A 24054-nucleotide genomic window follows, 5' to 3' on the forward strand; every position below is an offset into this window, starting at 1 on the left:
TTACCATCTACGTGGATTAATGTAATGTTAAAAAAGGTAGAAAAACTGGATCACTCACGTATTGCTGGTGGAAATGTAAAATTGTCCAGTCACTTTGTAAAAGAGTTTGGTAGTTTCTTAAAAATTCAAATTTGCAATTACTGTCCAACCCAGCAATTGCACTAGTGGGCATTTGTTTCAGAGAATAAAAACTTACGTTAAAAAAAATCTGTACAAGAATGTTCATAACAGCTTTATTAGCAATAGGCAAAGACTAAAAACAAGCCAGATGTCATTCAACAGCTGAATGTTAAAACGTGATATATCTATACCATCGATCACTACCAGCAGTAATAATAACAACTATCAAAAATAATAATTATTGGCTGGGTGTGGTGGCTCACACCTATAATCCCAGCATTTTGGGAGGCCAAGGTGGATCACCTGAGGTCAGGAGTTCGAGACCAGCCTGGCCAACATGGTGAAACCTGGTCTCTACTAAAATACAAGAATTAGCCGGACGCGGTGGCACGTGCCTGTAGTCCCAGCTACTTGGGAGGCTGAGGCTGGAGAACAGCTTGAATCCGGGAGGCAGAAGTTGCAGTGAGCCGAGATCATGCCACCGCACTCCAGCCTGGTTGACAGAGCAAGATTCCATCTCAAAAAAAAAAAGAAAAAAAAAGTTTAATTAAAAACAAGGAATGTTTTACTGCATTGTAAAATGTGTTTGTTTCCAAAAAAGTACATAATCAATACAACCAGAACAGTACTTTCATTTTTCAAACAATTGCCCTTTTCAGTGCCTTGATTAATTGACTAAGTTCATCATCATACAATTTATTCTTAATGACAAATTATGCCTGTGTGCCGGTTTCATTAAGATTATGCAATCTGTAATGAATTGGTATGGATCTATAAAAGTGGTAGAAAACAACTTTGTTGATGACTATCTTTACATTGTAAAGGGTGTTGAGAAACCTGGATCTCCCTACCTGGGAGTTATGCCTCCATTTACTGATAAATGAAAGGCTTTAGAAGACAGCTAACTAGAAACACACACTGCAAAATCTTGGAAGCTTAGGCCATGTCTCCACCTATACGAGACTTTGGAGATGCAATAGCTGTTGCCACAATTCCATAAGTCTCCATTAGTTTTTACTTTGTAAAGAGGTATAAATTTTTATTTGTGTGATAGACTAGAAGAATATCAAGAAAATCATAGGAAAATACTATTTTTTTTCTTTTCTTTTTTTTTAAATTTTAAGTTCTGGGATACATGTGCAGAACATGCAGGTTTGTTACATAGGTATACATGTGTCATGGTGGTTTGCTGTACTCATTAACCCATCATCTAGGTTTTAAGCCCCGCATGCATTATTAGGTATTTGTCCTAATGCTCTCCCTCCCTTTCCCCGCCAACCGGCTGACAGGCTCTGGTGTGTGTGTTCCCCTCCTTGTGTCCATGTGTTTTCATTGTTCAACTCCCACTCATGAGTGAGAACAAATACTTTTGTTTTTTAAACTGGGAGATCATAGAACCAAAAGAGAAATTGATCTTTCTTTTCTCTACTTTTATTATTCTTCAACTTATAGGCCTAAAGCGAAGTTTGTCTGGAGGAGGAATGGGGCTTTGCTTCCTATCTCTTTTACCTCACTTCTCTCAATGGGTCATCAGTCAATTATTTTGGATGGGTTAGATAATGCAAGTATAAAATAGTAACAAGTATTCCATAAATTTTTACACATTGTCTCATTTAATACAGCAATTCTATGGAGACAGTATTATCAAGTTTCATAACTTATCCAAGGAGTGTTCAGAAATAACAGGGTAAAGCTTTACAGCAGAAGTAGAGATGCGGTTCACACACAACGGCATGAGCCAGTAAAATGAGACAAATTAGGTGAGTGTGGCCTCAACTGGGCCCAGAGGTGAATGTGGCCTGGGCAACTCAGTTTTATCACGAAGGTGAAGATATAATACAAGATCCTTTATGGGCCAGAAACTGTTATCCTTCCTGGTGAATGAAGCCTTCCCGGATCCCCCAGTTCGGATTTGGCTGCTCTTTCTTACATCTGCATACCTTCAATCATTAGGCCATTCCCACACGATGGTTAAGTAGGTACATTTCAGTATTTCCAAGTAGATTACATGCTTCCTGAAGGCTGGTACTACCTTTTACGCCTGTTTGTGTGCCTTAAGTGCCTAGCACAGTGCTTGTTATATAATAGTTCTTAGTAAACATTACTGAACTTAATTGAATTAACTGATTCAAATTAAATTGAATTAATTTGAGTCAGTATTTTCCTGCACTGGCCTATCAGTTTACAGTCTTTTCTAACTGACTACAGAAAACAGACTCCATGTCGTAGTTTTGTTTTGATGTTGATGCGTGGGTTTTAAATAGTTTTCCCCAGAACTTGTCTCCTCTTATGACCTATGAAAGAAAAAAGTTGAAATCCATGAAAATTGGCAATCTTCATTACAAAGATATAGAAATGCTCTTTGAAATCAAATTGGAATATCGTTGAAATATAGAAAGATCAAGCGGCAAGAATTAATGAAGCTTATCAGCTGAGTCTGTTTACAACTCTGATGCTTTATACTTAGAAATCATTACTTTAATATGATATGACAGACCTTGGTAAGCTCCCATGTTACATATCAATGAAAAATAAATGTTAGAAGAGAAACATGTGAAATCAGATCTGCTATCATTTAAAAATTTTTAAAGGAGAAAAAAGAAAGGTTAAAAAAAAAAAAACCCCCAAAAAACAACCAAAAAACTTTTGACCGGGCACAGTGGCTTATGCCTGTAAGCACTTTGGGAGGCTGAGGCAGGTGGATCACCTGAAGTCAGGAGTATGAGACGAGCCTGGCCAACATGGTGAAACCCTGTTTCTACTAAAAATACAAAAATTAGCCGGGCATGGTGGCACACATCTGCAGTCCCAGCTACTTGGGAGGCTGAGACAGGAGAATTGCTTGAACTAGGGAGGCGGAGGTTGCAGTGAGACGAGATTGCACCACTGCACTACAGCCTGGGTGACACAGCAAGACTCCATCTCCAAAAAAAAAAAAAAAAAAGAGAAGAAAAGAAAAAAAAAAACACCCAAACAAAAAACCTTTACACTATCAAGAAGCAAGCTGAACTTAGTTTCTGTTCTGAGTCATGCCAGCGAGGCAATCCAACACAACAAACCGCAAAGCTTTGGAAAATGTAATGCTCATTTATAACATTCTGATAAGAAGGAATGAAGGGCATAGTACAGCTTGGCATGATTCAATGTCATTACTGGCATCAGTAAAAGGTGTAGAGCCAGCCAACGTGTTGGGGGAGGAGAAGATATTAACTCTTAACACTGAAATGAACTTTCAACTACAGTCAACCTATTGGAAGTGAGCAGGTGATAGCACTTATTTTTATGAAGTTATTTGAGACTCTCAAATAATTGCTATATGAGAACAAAATTTTACTACAGCACCTGTTAAGGGAATCATTTTTAACTGATTTGACTACAGATAAAGGTTTGCTATAATTTGTATTGTTAGTATAATGTGTCATCATTATCAGGTCAAACCTCTCAGGGGGGCCATTTCTTTCCTAGAAGTGAGAGAATATCCTGGTATTTAAGCAGAGAATGACCTAGCAACCACATCCTAAGAATGAATGACAGTTTCTGTAAAGTCTTGAGCTGCCTGCAGAAAGTAGCTCTTTAGCAAGGCACAAGATAACAAGATTCAGACCTAGTTGGTGTAATTAAAAACTACTTTTCAATGATTGTGTAGAATACGGTTCTGTCTTGGAAGCGGAAATTTTTTCATTTTTTTTTTTCTCAATTTAAGAATAAAATCAGGCCTTACTGAGGACACATATGAAGTATATTCTCTCTTTAATCTTTCCACTCGACTCGTGTACACTATACTTCTTATCATACCTACTGAGGCTTAAATGCTGCTGTCACCAAGATATGAGGGCATATATTCACCATGTATTAACAGTAGGAGCCAGACTAACTTGGAGAAATTAGCTAAAAGGTTAGAGACCCCCTTGTATTCATTTTAGTGTGGTTACTGCAGACTTTAAAATTTGCTACAGCGTAGCCTGGGCAACAGGATGAGACTCCATCTCAAAAAAAAAAAAAAAAAAGATAACTTAGGTTTAATGTTTGGAAATGTAGTTTAAGGACTTGAATAAGTAGTTGTAGGTAGCTCAGGATCTTTGAAATACGGACTGATCCTGACTGCACTGAGGAAGAGGAGAGCTCCCCATTATATGGGGCTTAATTGTCATCTTAAGATCAAAGGTCGTATTGGATCCTGGATCTTAGAATGACCAATCTTGGATCTTCAGATGATCCAATATGACCTTGGATCTGAAGATGACAATTAAGCTCATGTTGTCCAAGGTCTCTTTCTTTTCACTCTTTTCCAGTTATTTCCTAATTTGTATATGCACCACAGAGCAGCATTAAAAGACAGAAAATTGAGAATTTAGTCTTATCCTTCAGTTGTTATTCATTCATTCAACAACTATTTATTGGACACTTTCTAGGCTCTAAGTACTTTTCAAAATCCGTCTATTTGAACATATTCCATGTGCACTGTTCCAAGTACTAGCATTACAAACAGACATCAAAATTGCTCCTTGTGTGGGAGAAGACAGTTTCAGGGAATGCTTCCCAGTGAGATGAGTTGGAATTTCCCATGAGGACAAATTGGGTTGTGGGAGGAAGAAAAATCCAGGAAAAGAGAGCCTGAGGAAAGGTCAGGGGGCTTGAATGGACACGATGCAGCAGCCAGGCATCATTTGGGGCCATAACAGAACATGTATGAATATTCTTCAGGCCTACTTTAAAAACTTTCTATGTTACTGATGTTCAATAATTTCAGTGATTTCTGTTGGTCGTCACTATAAACGAGTTGGAGTCATTTGAAGATGTATCATTAATACAAATGTATACAGTCTAGCAGTTTAAGCAAAACGCCAATCTGTTATACGATATGGTATTAGAGTCACACAGCTTCGTGATTAAGCTTCGCGGTAATGCATGCCAAGGCATTTTTCTCATTACACTCTGAATAATTGATAGTTGACAATATGTGACATTTATTGAGCATCAGCAATGTGCTAGCTCGCTTACAGAGCACAGAACTATCAGGGGACCTTGCCCAATTGGCTCACTATCAAAACACAGTCTGTCATTTCCTAAGTCTTCCATGCTTCACTAAACTAAAAGAAAAAGAAAAAGAAAAAAAAAAAAAAAGCATTTCTGGAGATTCACTGCAGAAGTGAAAAAGGCCAGATTTTTTTCTGCAGGTAGCTCTGTGGACATTAGTATTAGTTCCATAGGGGATTCAATCTGTTCCCATGGTTCTGGTAATCACAGAAGATAAACTGGATAATCTAGCATAGATTAGGGTAAAGGTTGTTCTAGGATTTTATGATGCCTTTTCTGCTGCAGCCTGTAATTGAGCCCTCAGTAGTGTGACTTTTTCAGGATCAAAACTAAGTACATGTGTTTCAGTCTAGTGCATATAAAACCAACAGTTGGATTCACCAGGGAAAGGCTTAGCTTTGAAGGATTTAAAGGATTCCTTGAAATTCCTGGGTCCTGGAGGAAAAAATAAGAGACTTAAGATACTGCAAAGGGATATGGAGGAAGGTTATGGGAATTAAATGCCATGAGTTGGTAGGGGAATAGGAGAGAGTAAACAGAATTCTGAGTCCTGGCTTGGAAGGTGCAAGAGGTTAGAAGGAGATCATGAGGGATGTCACAGTGGATGCCTAAGAATAGTAGAAATTACTTCTCATGCGTGATTGTTGGGTAGCTTTATTAGTTTCCTAGGGCTGCCGTAACAAAATGCTACAGACTGGGGGCTTAAGTAATGGAAATTTATTTCTCACAGTTCTAGAGATTGGAAGTCCAAGAAGGTGTTGGCAGTTTGAATTCCTCCAAAGTCTCCTTTTTGGATCTTTTCCGGCCACTCTCTTGCTGCCTCCTCACATGGTCATCCTTCTGTGCACACACGTATCTCTGGTGTCTGTGTCCTAATCTCCTTTTCTTAGAAAGACGCCAGTCAGATTGGATTAGCGCCTATCCCAACAACCTTGTTTTTAATTAATTACCTCAGTAAAAGCCTTATCTCCAAATACAGTCACAATCTGAGGTACTGAGGGTTAGGGCTTTAACACATGAATTTGAGGGGAGGCAACACAATTCAGTCTGTAACAGTAGCAAAGACAAAACCCTTCAAATGTGGGCAGTTTTGTTATTAACAACTTCTGGTTTTCCATAAAGAGAAAGACTTTTTTTTTTTTTTTTCTGAGACGAGTCTCAGCTCTGTCGCCCAGGCTGGAATGAAATGACGAAATCTCAGCTCACCTGGGTTCAAGCGATACTCCTGCCTCAGCCTCCCAAGTAGCTGGCATTACAGGCGCACGCCATCATGCCCGGCTAATTTTTGTAGAGATGGGGTTTCACCATGTTGGCCATGCTGGTCTTGAACCCCTGATCTCATGTGATCCACCCGCCTCGGCCTCTCCCAAAGTGCTGGGATTACAGGTGTGAGCCACTGTGCCCAGACTAAAAAGGAGTTTTTGGAAAGCTGATAGAGAATATCAGAAGGAACAGCCCCAGTAGAACGGGTCCACTGATGAACTGTTTTGTCTTTCCTTTCCTTCTTGAATAGAAGAGAGGTTTGAGAAAGACTAGAAACGCTATTCTACAATCTTTCCTCTCCATCTCCCAATTCCATTTCCTTCCTAGTAATTCAAAGTTGTGAAATTATTTGTATTTCTGGGCCAGCATGTTAAAGCTAATGTGAAATTTTAGTTCTCGCTTCCACTGAGGTCATTCAACAGGTTGATGGGTTAATTTCTTTTTCATGGAAAGAAGATGTACCAGAGAAGATGGAAATGGGCAAGAGTGAGTTGGGGAGCTTGCCAGGGGCTTCCTATACCCACGGCAGGCCTTGGTTCCATTTTTCGGAGGTTCCTCAGGTAGAATTAATGACTTTCTCATGATTCTTAAATCCACATTATTTAATTTATCCTGGTCATGTAATAGGCATTAAATGAATTATCATAATCATTTTTCTTTGTTATCAATTGTAATATATGTTTCTCAAGCAAGCCTGAGAATATTATCCTTTGGAACTAGAAAATCAAATTTATTGCATGTTCCAAGGATCTCAAAACTACGATTATCCCCATACCAAAGGTTCCTAGGAGGAATTTTGTAGAAATTCCACTTTTAATAGAGGTATAATGATTACAGAGTCTGGCCTTTTTGATGTTGCAGTTTTGGTAGGATGCTATATTCTCCACTGTTACCATCAGCTTTTCTTCTCAAGAGTAGTAAGCCCATATGGTTTGGCTGTGTCCTCACCCAAATCTCATCTTGAATTGTAGCTCTCATAATCCCCACCTGTCATGGGAGGGGCTTGGTGAGAGGTAACTGAATCATGGGGGTGGGTTTTTCTCAGGTTGCTCTCATGATAGGGAATAAGTTTCATGAAATCTGATGGTTTTATAAAAGGCAGCTCCCCTGAACATGCTCTCTCTTTCCTGCTGCCATATAAGATGTGCCTTTGCTCCCCCTTGGTCTCCTGCCATGATTGTGAGGTCTCCCCAGCCATGTGGAACTGTGAGTCCATTAAACCTCTTTCCTTTATAAATTACCCAATCTTGGGTATTTCTTCATAGCAGTATGAGAACAGACTAATACCTAAGCCTTTGGTTATTCTAGATGAGAACTATGATGCTATAAAGACAAGAACTTTGGGTGAAGAGTATAGACATGTAGCCCTGAAAAGGAAAATGAGAGAAAGGGAAAGAAACCACAAACCTAGAAAGAATAAACAACGCTAGCACCCAATCTAAGATAATTAAACAAAAATATTTCATGATCTGATTGAGATACAGGTATAAAGATGAGACTATGGCAGAGGTTGGGGTATGTCTGTGCACCAGAGGCAGGTGAAAGACACAAGAGGGTGTAGGTATATGATCAACTGTATATAATTTTGTCATACACCTAGCTGTCTTGAATAAAGTTTTCAATGTTTCAGTTGATAAAATAAATAATAATATAAAATAAAATAATAAATATAAAATAAAAAATACATCCAAATCTAATGAGCCCAGTCCCATGAACTCCTTGGGATATGGCATACATCTTTCTGGGAGAAAATTTTGCCAGTGGGAAATTAATTATAATAAATATTCATTATCTCTGGTATTTATGAAGACTTTTATCTGTAAGGGTTAGATGTATGGAAAAAGAAAATATCACTTTTGGAGTGGTTACTTTTGGAGTGATGATACCCACTTAAACTATCACTCTTCATTAGTGAGAGGCTACCTAGAGACGGGGGCCCCCTTAGAAGATGAGGTGATTTGCTTTGGCAGGGAGTGACATTCTGAATAGAGACAATCCAATCTACTAGTTTGATGGTAACTGATTAGAGGGTAGAGAGTGCTTCCTCCAGGAGTAGGGGAGGGACTAGTGGGTGATTTCAAGAGAAATAGATACTCCCATGCTCCCCCCACCAAAAAAAGAGAGAGACTGAAAGATGCTTGTTACAGAGAATGATGCAAAGGCAGGAAGCCACTGTGGAAGGGATTCAGACTCAGAACAAACAACTCACTCTCCCTCCCAACCTCTCCACACAAAAAGGTGTGGAATTTGGAAGCCTGAGAGATGTCATGGACTTTCAATCTCCGTATACACATGGCATATCAAAGCCTGTTGGCATTTGTTATTGATTCAATGTTTTCCAATGGCATTTCACATTATCAGTCAGAAGACCCATGAAGATGCTCCATCATTAACCTTCATACCAGGATAAAGTCTAAGAGTTAGTCCCCTTATCTGGACAGGAATTCAGTCCCCATTCAAGCTAGGAATATCCAGCAAATGCCTCTCAGCCAGAAGAGCAGGATAATATCAGTGTTTCACAATTTGGAACCTTGAAACTAGTACTTTTACAATCAGCCAGCATTCAGCAATTCTCCTTCACCACACCCTATTATTTTTTCCCAGGGGTGTCTGTACAATGAAAGGTATTGTGCCTTGTTAAAGAAATTTCAGGCTACAAATAAAGAGATGGTGAAGTACTGGACTGATGGTAGAGGGTCCCTGACATCACATTTTAGGCTTATTTCTTTTACAGCTTGGACTTTTTTTACATTATTACTTTATGGTCATATAATTATTATGGTGAAACAAAAATAATGAACATCCAACAATAAAATAAATAAATAAAACAAAAAATGATTCTAAAAGTGTGCAGTTTTGGTCATATACAAATGCTGTGCCTATTCTAAAATGCTTTTATTACAACTGTGAAAGTTATCAGAATTTAAATAGTCACTAGTGTTAAAACAAAAACAAGAAACCCTGACAAAATTGCTGGGGAAGGCCAGGCAGAGAGGGTTCTCATGCTTGTATGTCTGATAACAAAACTGTCATAGAAGACTTTGCAAAAATCACAACCTTGCATAAAGGCCATCGTGACCTTGCACAAAAAATACTTCTGCAAGAACATCCGCCCAGCAACTGCTCATCTAACCTTGGACGGGAATCACCTTTGCGTTGTCGATCTTTGTAGCCAAGGATAATTATTTCAAAACAGTTATGTTATCCTTTTCATTTTCTCTTTAAAAAATCTTTGACTTCCTTTACCTCCCTGAATATGCACATAGTTTACTAGGCATGCATATTCCTATTGCAATGCTCTATTCCCTAATAGATATCTTTTCCTTTTAGAGAGCCTCTCTCTGTTATTTAGGATGACACGACATTTTTTTTGTTTTCTGAGATGAAGTCTCGTTCTGTCACCCAGGGTGGAGTGCAACGGCATGATCTTGGCTCACTGCAACCTCTGCCTCCTGGGTTCAAGCGATTCTCCTGCCTTGGCCTCCTGAATAGCTGGGACTACAGGCACATCCCACCACGCCTGGCTAATTTTTGTATTTTTAGTAGAGACAGGGTTTCACCATGTTGACCAGGCTGGTCTTGAACTCCTGACCTCGTGATCCACCCACCTCAACCTCCCAAAGTGCTGGGATTACAGGCGTGAGCCACCGTGCCCAGCTGACACATTTTAAAGCTTACTTCAAATGACAGAAGTCTGGCAATTTGATGTGGGAGGGATACAACACTAGTAAAAGGAAAATCAGATAGTCAACAAATTGTCAATTAGAAACAAAAAGTTTTGAGTGTCTAAAATATACCAGGCATTTTCTACATGTTGTTGTAGTATGATATGAGAGGAAGATAATATAATGATGGGTAAGTGAGTTCCCCAGACTGACGTTTGTCTATTGGAGAAAATACAAGACAATTTGATTCACTTCAAAGGTCTGCAATTTGAGTTAGATAAGAAATTTTAAGAGGCAGTTCTTTTTGCGACAGCAGGAAAAGTGTGCTTACCTCTTCCTTTGAATTACCAGTGATTCATTGCATGTCTGTAAGTGCTGTGATCAAAGGTCAAGGTACAAGTCTTCCTTACATGTGTGAGGTTTTTTCCCACCTTTGAACTTCTTAAAAGGCTTTTATTACAGAGTGCCCCAAAGATCAATGTGTCTTGTTTTATCACTTTACATTCTAATAATGCACCAAAGTTGGCTATCTGCTAGGGTTTTTTTCAAAAGGTTTTGCTGAAAGAAGATAAAATAAGTTTGAGAGGAATTTGTATGTGCTATTTTCCCTTTATTTTCCATGGTTAAATCCCAGCAAATACAATTATAGAAAACCCTGTCTTGTCTTTTCAGATTGAGACTGGTGCATAATTCTTGGAAGCCAACTGAGTTGACAGACAGCTTCAATTCAGAAATTGGACAATAGCATCTAAAAGGGGGTTCTGTGCAGAAAATTTTCTTTATACATTTTTTTGGTCAGTCTTAAAAGGTATTAAGTAATATCTATAGACTTTGCATGTCCCCTTCTGTTTACCTATGTGTGCTTCTCTCCGTCCTGGTATTTTTAACTGGCTCCTTTCATCCCCATGAGCTGGCTCCTCAGCCTCTGATTTTAGAGGCACACAAGTTTCACGAACTTCACCAGTTATTTTCCAAAACAAAAAAGCATATTTTATTGAAAAAATGACAACCTGTTGTTAGCTATTTCCATTAAAGATAGGAAAACCATATATTTATTTAAACTTCATTCACAATTTTCCTCTACTTCGACATGCTATTTAGTGCTAAATCCTACTTTGACAAAAATGAACTCATTTTCTTCCACCTCACAACCTGGTAATTTTTTGTGACTTGCCCGGTACTATCAACAAAAATGCCATCTGCCCAGGATTTAAGACTTAAAAGCATGAACTGACTTTTGGCCCCTATTTCTTTTCTGCTTTTCTCAGATACCAGAAGAAGTAAATTAAGCCACCAAAACATGTTTTCTCCATGCATTTCCTATCTGTTGATCCCATTTAGAAAAGCCTGCTCCTAAGTTTTCCTAATCAAGACCTTACATTCACACCACTCTAGTTCTTATCTCCATTATCTCTTCTTCACTTCATGTTTTTTAGGGATGACCTTTCCAGCTAAATAAGTTATCAGGGCATCCAATTCACTTTTTCTTTGTTTAATATCAAGATTCTCCCCAGCTCAAGAGTTCTGTTTCTTATTTTCTATTGCAACACTCTTCCAACTGGCTTTTCTGCTTTTAGTCTTGAACTCCTCCAGTCTAGTCTCCACATGCACCCAGAATGATCCTTATGAGTCCTAAATTTATTCACAGTACTCCACTGCTGGAGGCTTGGGTCTGGTTTCCCACTCATTTCAGGATACATTTCAAATTGTTCTGCATGGCATTCAGGGCTCACCATGACCTGAGTTCCGCTTCCTTTCAAGTTCCATCTAAATTTCCATTTCCTCTTCTCCTGCCCCACTTTGCACAAAACACTCCAGATATAATGAGCTACTTACTGAATGCCCAGGCAGCTTCATACTTTTTTAAACTGGGCAGTCTACCTAGAATGCCAATCCTGATTCTTTTTCCTGGCAAATGTAAATTCATCTTTCAAGGCATTGTTCAAATTTCATTGATTCTTTGAGATCTTTCCTAACCCGCCTCCCTCCTTGGAGACCAGCCTTCTCTCAGAGAACCTCTAAGACCTTATTGCTCTAATTGATGCCTTAAAAGTCTATCAATGCAGTAGAAATTCCCTCTGTCTCTGTGTACTTTCTCTTCAATCTCTCTTGTTAGAGAGGTTGAAAAACTAGAAACTACATTTAGATGTTTTAGCAACCAAGGATCTGGTTGTGAAAAAGGGTTCTACCAACTAGACTATGTTCTAGAAATCAGAAGTCAGATGCTTTTCTTCCTCTCTTTCTCTCTCTGTCTCTCTGTCTCTCTCTCTCTTTTTCAACACGTTGCTGCCAGCATGCAGAACATGGGATGTGAGAGTTTAGAGGCAATGGCCAGGCTCAGCATTCTACCATCTGGAAGCCATCCCCATAGGTAACTGGAGACAACAAAGCTGTAGCATCAGCAGATGCTGCCCTGTGCTCTGCAGCTTTATGACGTTTGCCTGAATTCAATTGTCCAGTGTTGAGCCCCTGATTTTGGCCCTTCTATTCCTCCCAGAAGTTTTATAAATATCCATTTCCCTGTATTATATTTCGTTGTGCTTGAAGTACCTGGAATGGTTTCTGTTTCCTAGATTGAAACCTGATACATTTGCCTCTATTAAACTATAACTTTTTTGAATGCAAGAACGGGCATTTTTCTTTTTACTTTCTTGGGATGACCACAGAGCTGGCTTTCCAACCAAATAAATGGTTGATTCACTAGATGAGCCAGTAATGATCCAAATGATGTATCACAGAAAACATAAACCTGTTTACTGACATGCAAACCCCTGACACACGAACCCCTCTTTCAGTGCTCTCCTTCTTTACCTGGCCAACCTTGTCTATTCCTGTGCTTCAGTCTAGTGATTCTAGTTATTATATTCCATACACGTATGTCATGCCCCTTCCTCTGTCTTTTTGTTCCAATGGCTGCTCCCATCTGCAGTGTCTTCCTTCCTTTCAGCCAATTCACATTTACTACTTCTGTCAAGAAAAAACATAAATATCACTCTTTATAATAAATATTCTTTTGCTGATGCCCAATGATGAAAAGAATGCTTACTTCTGGTGCTTTCTGGCATTATGCTTTGCTACTCCATACCAGTTAAAATAATTTTGGCTCCAAGTAAAAGCAAAGCCAACCCTAATTACTTAAACAAATAAGGATTAAATTTCAGTTGTGTTTTGTAACAAAAAATCTGGAGGTGAGAGATCGCTGAGTTTTGGTTTAGTAATTCAAGAATGTTTGTAGAGGCTTCAAGTAATTTTCTTGACTTTTTCCTCATGGATGCAAATGACACCCAAAGATCCAGGTATTGTTCTTGTATTCAAGGCAGACACATAGAAGGATGGAGACAGAGCCAGGCCTGCCTGTGCCTTTTAATAGGAAAGCAAAAGCCGTTTTAGAAACCACTTAGCATACTTTTACATCTATCTTATTTCTGAAGACTGGGTCAGATGGTCATCCCTCACTACAGAAGAGTACAGGAAAGCAAGCTTTCAGCTGTGAGATGGAAATAAGACAGTTGGAAATGGCTATTGGGTTACCCAAACCAAAGTGACTACCCTATTTTCTCAATCTTCTACTACCATCACTATTATTTGGGCAAATTCAAGGCCTCATATTTTTCTACAATCTTCAGACATGCTTACCACTGTGCTGCAAACCTGGGCATAAAGATTTCCAGTAATATAAATAACTTAGATTTAATGCAATGAAAACGCTACCATTGTCTAACATGGAGTAGACTGAGAGAGACAAAAACACACTAATCAGATTGTCTCACATGAATGCAATAAAATGAGTAAGAAGGGTGTCTTAGTTCACTTTATGTTGCTAATAACAGAATACCTAAAACTGAGTAATTTGTAAAGAAAAGGAATTTATTTCTTATAGAGGCTCACAAGTTCAAAGTCAAGGGGACATATATTGTAGGGGCCTTCTTACTGGTGGAAACTCTCTGCAGAGTCCCCAGGTGGCCCAGGACATCACATAATGAGAGGGCTGAGTGTGCTAGTTCAGGTCCCCCTTCCTCTTCTCGTAAAGCCACCAGTCCCACTCATGTGATAACCCATTAATCTACGAATGAATTGATCCATTCATGAGGGCAGAGCTCTCATGACCCAGTCAGCTCTTAAAGGTCCTACTTCTCAAAACTGCCATACTGGGGATTAAATTTTGACATGAGTTTTGGAGGAGACAAATATTCAAGCCATAGCAAAGAGTGTGACTTGTTTTCAGATGTATTTTCCTATTGCCAATTGAGGGTCCTTGGCCTCTTTTAATATCATCAATTTAATAGCATTTCTTTTTGTGTTTATTATAATATGCCAATGTCACTTCTAAATTCTAGTTCTTAAGAAACGGCCAACCATTGTGGATGGTCGGTAGGTTCAAACATCAGTTTTTTATGCTTATAACATCTGTCTTGAGTTCAACATGTTTGTGAAGAGCAATGAAATGCTGGCTCACATAACAGCTGTTTAAATGAGAGGGAAAGTGTAGTTTGAAAGATTTGAGCCATTATTTGTGACTACAATATGAATTTTACAAACCTGAAATGTTAAGTTAGGAAGAGTTGAAGAGTCTTTTCTCCCAAACAGGCTTTCCTTAAAATCAGTACCAACCATAAGATGATCAAATGGCATTCTCATTTTAAATTTCCCCTTCCTGCCATTCCCCCAGTATTTTTAACCATGAAATAATGTTAAAATGAATCCTGAGGCAGGGTTGAGGGATATGACTGAAATAAGCAATCACAAAAGTACTCCTTGTGGAGAAACGAGGTTTGCCTTTATGATGGCAGAGTGGCTAAACAGTGTTGAAACGGGGAGGTGGGGAAAGGCTTTTGGTGGATTCTGCGCAGTGACTTTCAAGCCACTTTTTAATCACAATCTAATGGATTCTCTCTGTCCCTGTCATGCAGGCTAACCAGTACTGTCTGGTGCTTTGGGGCTGGCCACTTACCGTAGGAAGTCTCTGCTCAGATTATTAGAAGGAGTGCTTCTGCAATAATCACACCCTTCCCTCTGATAAAAATTAGATATTACAGCCTTTACTAATTATAGGCTGGTGGCTCCGGTGCCCTTCCGATGGTAAATTGCTTTGAGATAGCAGCTGGAAATTGGGTAGTAAAATAAATCCAGAAGAGGCTTGTCAAGCTTTTCTTGTCCATAAAATAAAAATAAAATATCTTATTTGTGAAGTTCTATAGAAGGAAAAATTGGAAAGATAGCTCAAGTTGCTTAGTAAAGACAATTTTGCTGTCAAAACATCGCCACATCAGCCACTGTTAAAACAAAAATGCAATCAGGAAAATTACTTGAAATGTTTATGTTTACTTCCAGTTTTGAAATTAGAACATCATGTTCCTTTGGGTTGCCATTCAAATCTCTCTTCCTCTCCTGATTCCCATAAATGTAGTAGTTGATAAACTCCTCTCTTTGGAAGTAGAATGACTACTCCAAAACTATTTTTTTGTTTTTTCTTTTCTGAGAGCTTCACTGCCTGTATGATGCCTGGAAATTACAAACACATCTAGTTCAAGTCCTTTATTTAAAAGATGTTTGTTTCTGACTTTATGACTATCATGTAAAATCTTTGCTGAGTATTATTGAACTACCTTTGTTTCCAAGTCAAAAGACATTGAATCAGTTGGGTTTTGGTGACTTAAGAACTCAGTGCTTTGTGAGTAGAGAAACACCATTTATTTACACAGCTGTTCCACACATCTGTGAAGTCCTTCCTCATATTTATCTACCCACACCAATCCCTCACCCCTACCTTCTACCTGCCTAGTTCTATCTTTTGGAGCAATACAGAATATCTAGGCACTGAGCCAGGCCAGCAAGTGCAATAGCTGCATGTCAGCTGACAGGTAAAAAAGGTTAGTGATCCATTCAGGTGGGGGCCGCTATTCTCACCTAGGGACAAGTCTCTATATTAAAGTCCAAATTCTGTTCTGATTGTCTTTAGTTTTCCTTTTGTATTCTCTCCGGCTTGTCACTTCTGTTTTTCATTTTTTCCTCCAAATAGAAAAAAACATGATCAACCCAAGACGCACAGAAAAGTAAGCGCTAGGATTACAGGACAGAGCACCCTTACCTCTGGTTCTATGTAACAAATGGACAAGCAAAGAGAACTACCTACTTACCTTCCCCGCACTGTCCTGCTTTGCCGCCCACGTTCCCCCACAATCTTGTGTGAGTGTGTAATCATTTCGAATCAAATTCTAATCCCAGTTTTGGGCTCCATTTTACCCCTGGGGAGTGACTGAGAGGAGCAGGGTGGGGAACAACCGTCTGAGAAGGTTACATAAATCTCAATTCCAGGAGAACCTAGCTCAGATGCATCATTCTCAAATTGTGGCTCCAAGACCAAGCAACAACCAACCTCTCAAGACAACTGGGTCGACGGTGCAAGGGGAGCTTCGCGGTCCCGCCGCAAGGGGGAGCACGTGTTTGCTGAGCCCGGCCTCTGCGCGTGGGCGTGGACGTGGGTGTGGGGGCGGGTGCGGGCGAACGGCTGTCCTTGTCCCGTTGAGTTGTGCGGGTCGCGTTCGAGGGCATGGACGACAGGTACGCTGCGCTTCGGCGGGCCCAGCTGCATCTGGATTTCATCCACGCCAACTCGTGAGTGCCGAGGTGGGGTCGGGGTCGGGGAGGGTCTCTGCGCCGTGAGGAAAGGTTTTGCCGGTTCCGTGAGGAAATACTCAACAAGTGAACTTGATTTATGGATTTATTTACTTATTTGAGCTGTATAGGCTTTTTTTAAACCATGAAAGCGTGATAAAGATATATTCTGGGCCAGGCTGAACCCTTTCGGTACTCTTCAATGAACACCAAGTGGTTGGAAGGCCGCCATTTATCATTTAACACAACTGTTGAATTGTTGGTCGGCAGAACCGTGATTCCACCAATCCTGCCTAACCTTAGTCTGCCTAACGCACTGACAATTTAAACAAAGTTGCCCTTCAAACACAGTAATTTGCATATATTGATTTCAAACTCTGTGGCCTCCTGAGTCTTTTAAAAAATGTGACCTCTCTAAGGATAGGAATCTCACCTTTTAGTTATTTGGTCATTTCTTCTTCGCTGCCGTGCCTGTCTGCCTTTTAGAGCTTCTCACGTGTCATTGCAGATACTCAGATTGCAGAGGAGAACGACAGAGGTATTTCCTCTAATCTACCATTTCCCATACAGCAAATTCCAGCAGTTAGTGCTGTTTAATTCACAGTGGTACGTCAGGGTTTTTCTTTTTCTTTCTTTCTTTTTTTTTTTTTTGTTTGGCATCTTTTGGTTATTTGGATTTACTAAATATATGGACCGATATCAGGGATGTACCAAATTTGAAACCACAAAAGTGGAGGTATAAAGAAAGCCAGGGAAGGCCAGCCTTGCTGTGTGGGACAAACTGTATAATTAACATAACAGAGTTAAACAGGCAATATTCAGCAGATACTCAGTTTTTATGTCTCTACAGAGAATGATGTCAAGCTGGAAAAGGTGGAAAAAAAGTTAAAAGGTAGCTGAGGTGGAAGACAAATGAAGAAATAATAGTTTTGAGTGAATTTAAGAAAAATGCTCAGTGCGGTGCTGGAAGGACTGTGAATTTTATCTCAGAAAAATTCCTCAGCCTCAGTTTTATATGGATTTTGTGACTACTGCTTCACAACCTCCATTCTCCCAAACCACCCTGTGGTAGCCACTTCCCCAGTCCCATTTTCAACTAGTGGTGTAGTAACTTAACAAGTGACAGCGACATGGAGTAACAACAAAATTAGATACAAATCGAAGACTTCTCAGCTCCTCCAGGTAGATTGGTTGGTTGGATTTGGAGACAGGGTCTTGCTCTGTGGCCCAGGCTGGGATGCAGTGATATGATCATAATTCTCTGTAGCCTCGAACTCCAGGGTTCAAGTGGTCCTCCAGCTTCAGCCTTCCGAGTAGCTGGGACTACAGGCATGCACCACTATGCCCGACTAATTCTTTTTTTTTAATTATTAGTAGAGATAGGACCTGGCTATGTTGCCCAGGCTGGCCTTGAACTCCTGAGCTCAAGTGATCCTCCCACTTCAGCCTCCCAGAGTGCTGGGATTCCAGACATGAGCCACTGAGCTCAGCCTAGGTAGATTGTTGTTTGAGACTTCTTTCTGCAAAACTCCCAGAGTGCTGGGATTCCAGACATGAGCCACTGAGCTCAGCCTAGGTAGATTGTTGTTTGAGACTTCTTTCTGCAAAAGGAGTGATTTTTAAATTTCTCCCTTTACTTCTATGTCCAATCCATCAAGTGCATGCTTTCTCTAAATATGTTTCAAATCATCCATTTCTCTCTGTCTCCACTGCCATTGACTTTAGTCCAAGCCACCACCATCCCTTGTCCAGACTACTCCAGACAGCCTCTTAACTGGGTTCTTTGCTTTCCATTCTGGCTGCTCGATGGTCCTTATCCTGGAAAGCTGCCAGAGTGAACTTTTTAAAATGTGAACCAAATTATGCCCCTCTTCTTAAAACACTACAGTGGTTTCCAGTTGTATGTCAGCCAAGTACAAGTTCTTCTCTGTGGGCTAGGAAGCCCTGCATGACCCAGTCATGCTCTCATCTCAAGCTGTTCTCCCCATTTTACCATAAGCGGAGCTCACTGGTCTTCTTAGCTCTTCTTCTGCTTCGAGGGTGTTTGCATCTCTTGCTCTTGCTAGAAGGTTTCTACCGTACTCTGCAAGGGAGTGAATTCTCTCATCCTTCAGGACTCAGTTTAAATACCTTTTACCAAGAGGTGCTTTCCCTACCACCATGCCCCTCCTCACCAGTTACTCTTACCTATCACTACTATGAAGGTAGCACCCAGTCAAAATCTGTAATATCATCTTCATATGTTTGTTTACTTGTGTGTTTTCCATGTACCCCACCAGCTTGAGCTCCAAGACATCCAAGACCCTACCTGTAAGCATGGGCAATGGTAGGCAGTCAGCGACAATCTCTTGAATGAGTTAGTGCAGAAACTCATGTGATGTTTTGGTCAGAATTACTGCAGTTGCTTTTCTAAAGGATTGTTTGTGTATTGAATTTTTGTATATTGAATCATGTACTTTAAATTTCCTAGAAGGGCTTGTGATTTAAAGTCCTGATTTTGTAAAGCATATCATACTTCTCTTTTACACTATTTTACATTTTTATAATGGCTTTCTTTTGGGTGAAGGACATCTTTTTGTAACAATAACATTTTAGTACTTTTTTTTGTTAATTACAAAATTTAAAGCTTACTGGACTCAAGAGACTTTTAATCAGCCTCTGTGTTTGAAACTCCAAAATATGGGGATATATTCTGTGCGTGTCTGTGTGTGTGTGTGTGTGTGTGTGTGTGTGTGTGTGTTTTAAAAATACATTTTAAGCTAAAGTGTTGTCCTGTGTCCTGAGGTGTTTGGAGACTCCGAGACATTGCAGATGATGCTTTCTTTTGTATAGAAGAGCAGATGTGTTTTTGATAAATGAGGCTCTCTTGCTTCTGTTACCTGTTTACTAAATATAGAAAGAAAATTGCATACTGAATATTCCCTTAATGCTGTGATAAGGTTGCTGATTGAAATATCTGCATCAGGAAATTAGAAGCAAGCTTGGGAGCCTTAAGCTAGTGTGATTCCACCCTCAGATAACTATGCAACCTCCAAAATGTTGTAAATACTGAAGGCTGACTGGAGCATTATGTTACCGAGGACTTGGCATTGGAGGGTACAGGAGAGAGTGACCTGAGGCCATTTTTGAGGTTATTTAAGGAGCAGGCTTCAGCAGAAAGATTCCCCAGAAAAATACAGATTGGTGAGGCACGCAAGGGCTTCCTGCCAATTCCTTTGCCTGCAGATGGAGCCTTATGGCCTTTTAGTAGGCAAGGATTTTGATCAGTATTCTTCAGAAATATTTTGTCTTTAAGTAATACAATTTTAATGAAAAATCCTCGGGGGAAAAAACTCACTTGAAAACATGCTTATAAAGTAATATTAAAAGGTCAAAGTTTATTTCAGTGATAGACACTAACACCCTTAAGTTTTTATTTTATTAGAAGTGGACAGGATATTTTGGCAAAAGTGTTTTTAACCCCGGCTTCATAATGGAGGGTATCTAGTTCCAAATCTTGACCGTGCTGAGAGAGTTGTTTCTAGAGTAACTTCTTAATTCATTAGATGTCTGGAACTGGAGAACGTTTGTCTGCAAGTATCTTAAAGCTTTTACATTGATTACACACCTGGTTTAACTTTTTGTTTTCTCTTTGTTTCTTCATCAGCACCACTCACAGTTTCCTTTTTGGAGCACTGGCTGAATTGCTGGACAATGCAAGGTAAGGTTCAGCTGTGAACAACACTTATTGAGGGAATTTCATGACCAAACTCTTGTCTAGTTACATGGAAAGATAAAAAGATCATGTCATGTTTTCCCATCTGGAATGTTTTGTGACTTGATTTCCTACAAAATCAAGGTATTCTAGGGAAAAGCATCGTTGAGAGAAAGAATTATTCACCTTTATTTAATTTTTATTTATGATCAAACTTGAAGTCTGTTTTTATGTTAATAACCATTTAATAGTACATATTCATTTAGATATTTTTGAATTGTATGTCAGTGTATACTTGTCTTGAGAATTTACACATGGATTTGGGCATTTATTGAAGTCTGCATTGAAGCAAATTGTATGGTTAAGAAAATAGCTGACTTGTTGATCTCTTACTATGTATCAGACATACATAAACACTTTATATATGAGCATTATGTCATGCATCCTTACATCTACACTCTGAGATGGGAGTTAATATCCTAGTTCTACATATGTGGAAATTGATGCATAGAGAGATTAGATAATTTATTCAAAGTCACATAATTCATATTTGGCAGAGCTGGCATTCAAATTTTGGCTGTCTGGCTGCAGAACCTCACTACCACATTTTACTGTCTCCAATAAAGGTATTAATGATTAAGGAACCCCTTAGACAATTTAAGTTCTACTCAGTAGTGTATTTGTGGGAGCTTGTGAGGGGATAATTTTTTTTAAGTTAAATTGAATAAAGCATTTGACATGTTTTATATTGGTATTCCCTATAACAGAAGATTTTTCCTACTTTTTCCTTAGAAAGCAAAATCCATCCAGGAGGTAATATGCAGTTGTTAGATCAAGGTTCTCAGTAGAAGCTTAAATTCCCTGCCGTTGGTTGATAACAGTATTTTAGCTTTTTTGTATTTGTTCCCCGTTTTTTGCCTTAGATGGGAGATGCCCCGTCTGAGAGTGTGACCACAAAGTGTAGTCAATTAACCAGCCATCCAGAATTTCCTGCCCTGCACTAGGTGGAAAGTCGTCATCTCCTCCTTTTAGGAAACTCTGTCTGTTGAGCTAGTGGTATCATAAAAAGGGAGGGAAGTGGAGAAAAAGAATAAAGTCTGTTGTTCAGAGCCATGAGCTCAGCTTGGAAGGAGCTAATAAGGATGAAGCCAAGACAGATGAACACTTCTGATTAGTTTCCCTAAAGGAGCTTAGGGTTGCTACTGTTTCTTCTGCTCAAAGCTTGGAAGCAAGGCTCTTCCTATGTCATCGGTCCTGCCTCCTACTGAATGGCCCACTTTCAGCAACCTGACATCTGAAAGTCTGAAAGAACACATTTGTCGATTTTTCCAACTGTCTTTTCTCCTTTGAAGTTGTTTATTTCAGTCATTCAACAAAGGAGGACAAGTAAAATCAGAACGTAGAAGAAGTAGAACAATGGAAACGGTTTCTTAGTAGAGGGTGATTGGGAAAGAAAGATTGACTTCAGACATGTGATCCATCAACCGATTCTTAGAGCAGCATTTGTAAGCTGGCAGCCCCTTGACCAGGTCCAGCCTGTCTTATGTGTGTTTGGCTCATAGTGAAAGTTTGCACAGTGTTTATAAAGAAAAGGAAGGGAGAAAAAAGGAATTATTTATAAGGTTTAAGATATTGGAGATACCAAATAAAAACTTTGGGCCCTCCGCCTTCCTTGAAAGATTAGGAGAAGTAGCAATCTCAAGGCCACATTCCTCCACGGGATCAGGGGCTGGAGGTGAGTAGCAGGTGCTCTCGTGGGACCAGCCTGTGCCTTCAGCTTTGCCTCCAGTTTTCCCCTGTGGACAACCTCAACCCTTCAGTCCCTCTTTCTTCATGGACGTTTGGGTTTTCCACCACTGCTTAGATGCTAGTGTTTGACATCAGAAGAAGCTATTTAGCAGACTTAAGATACTCGGTTGGTCTTATGAAGGAGAGTCCCCATGTTACTCTAAGAAATTCTTTCATATCATTGTATTCATTATTTTAATGATTTCCTGTAGTTTTAAAAATTAGAACTGAAAGATATTAAAAGAATATTGTAGAGAGAGGAGAAGAATATGTGGTGATATAGGAAGGATTTGTTAGGGCCCGCTTCCTCATACAAGAGCTCTTCAGAGAGGAAGTGTCCTGGGCTAAAGAACAATGATTATTATAAAATGTCTTAATATATGATAAAGGTGAATTATTTTATGCCTTTATCTGTGGAAGTGCTGCATAAAAAACCTCTCTTTAAAAACTTCCATTTCAATACATTGGCATTTATTAAGCATTTATTGTGTACATGGTACTTTGTGTAATGCATGATTATATAATGGAGATATTGATACCTATGTGTTACGGAACTATGGTAAGGATTGGAAGAGAATTTTCAAAAATACATCATTCAGTGCTTACTTGATACATGGGAGGTGCTCAAGAAATGGCAGTGGTGACTCCAGAGTGTCTATATAGGGAGGACTGAGAAGCAGCAATTGGCTAGAGGAAGGAGCTATATGGGACTAACTTCTAGGCCTGTGGAGCACGAGCAGTGTACCTACTCAGATTTGTTTGGGGTAGTTTTGGGTTTAGAACTGATGGAACTTTTGAGAGACGCTCAGGTTTCCCCACCAGAGTTACGTAGTTGCTGTTGTTGCACTGAGCTTCCTTTTAGACTCCTCCCTGCCTTAACTTACCTTCTTACTCATCAGCTAAGTCTTCCTTGCCTATGCCTTCTTCCTTTCTGTCACATCCTCGGTATTGAAGCCGGAGTCTTCTGGCCCTTTCTCCTTTCGTATTAAAAGTTTTACTTTTAAAAATAATTGTAAAAAAATACAAAAAAAAAAATCTGTGAATTTTAGAAAATGGAGATTTTTTTTTTTTTTTTTTTTTTTTTTTAAATCTTCATCACCTAGAAGAGAGGTCAGCATCCTTTTCTGTAAAAGACCAGATGGTCAGTATTTTCACCTCTGTGGAATATGGGGTCTCCTTTGAAACTACTCAACTCGGCCATTGTAGTGCTGAGGCAACTTTAGATACTATGTAATGAATGGGCATGATTGTGTTCCAATAACACTTTATTTACAAGCAGTTGATGGGCCATTTTGGTCCATGGCTGTAGTTTTCCAATCTCTAACATAGAGAAAACTCCTATTAGCATTTTGGTTTCTTTCCTTCCATGTATGTTCTTTAAAACGTCTTCTTATAGTACACTATTGCCTAGTAATTTGATTTTTCTTTATTTTGGAACTCAAATATGAAAAACATTCCATGACTTCTGGATTATTTGCCAGCCAGCTTTTTTTGTTGTTTTTTTAAAAAAATTATATCCATTTTGTTAGTTTTTTTGTGTAATTTCCACTAAATTCCATCTCTTCTTTCACATTTCTGAACTGTAGTCTTTTTCATATTCTCAAATTATGACTAATCGTAGGTCTTATGATATAATAGCACAGTGAAACATGTTAGAAATTGATTTTGAAGCAGTTTAAGTGGATTTTTGTATTGCTTGATATCTGACAGTAGGTTATACCTTATGTAAGCAATCCATTTTATCTTGAAGCAATAATATGTTTATATTGTTTCCAGAGATGCAGGGGCTGAAAGGCTTGATGTCTTTTCAGGTGAGCAGATTTGCTTTTTTCTTTTATATTCTTCTGATGGAAAGCCTGTAGTTATTTGCTT

At 39.2% G+C, this 24054-nt stretch overlaps 1 protein-coding gene across 7 annotated transcripts in view; it reads left to right on the plus strand.

The window, feature by feature from the left end:
* Positions 1-16564: 16564 nt before the first annotated feature.
* Positions 16565-24054, plus strand: part of LOC105477562 (MORC family CW-type zinc finger 1) — a 167295-nt gene continuing 159805 nt past the window's right edge. For 6 of the 7 annotated variants that reach the window (XM_011734123.3, XM_011734125.3, XM_011734126.3 and 3 more), the window contains exons 1-3: positions 16565-16700; positions 20347-20400; positions 23959-23993. In XM_011734123.3, coding sequence (XP_011732425.2) covers positions 16636-16700; positions 20347-20400; positions 23959-23993 — 154 coding nt within the window. In that variant the 5' untranslated portion in view covers positions 16565-16635. Of the gene's footprint in view, positions 16701-17223; positions 17307-20346; positions 20401-23958; positions 23994-24054 lie in introns of those variants that run through there. The other variant, XM_011734130.3, reaches the window with a different exon arrangement.

The sequence above is a fragment of the Macaca nemestrina genome, chromosome 2, assembly GCF_043159975.1.
Source record: "Macaca nemestrina isolate mMacNem1 chromosome 2, mMacNem.hap1, whole genome shotgun sequence".
NCBI classification, from domain to species: Eukaryota; Metazoa; Chordata; class Mammalia; order Primates; family Cercopithecidae; genus Macaca; species Macaca nemestrina.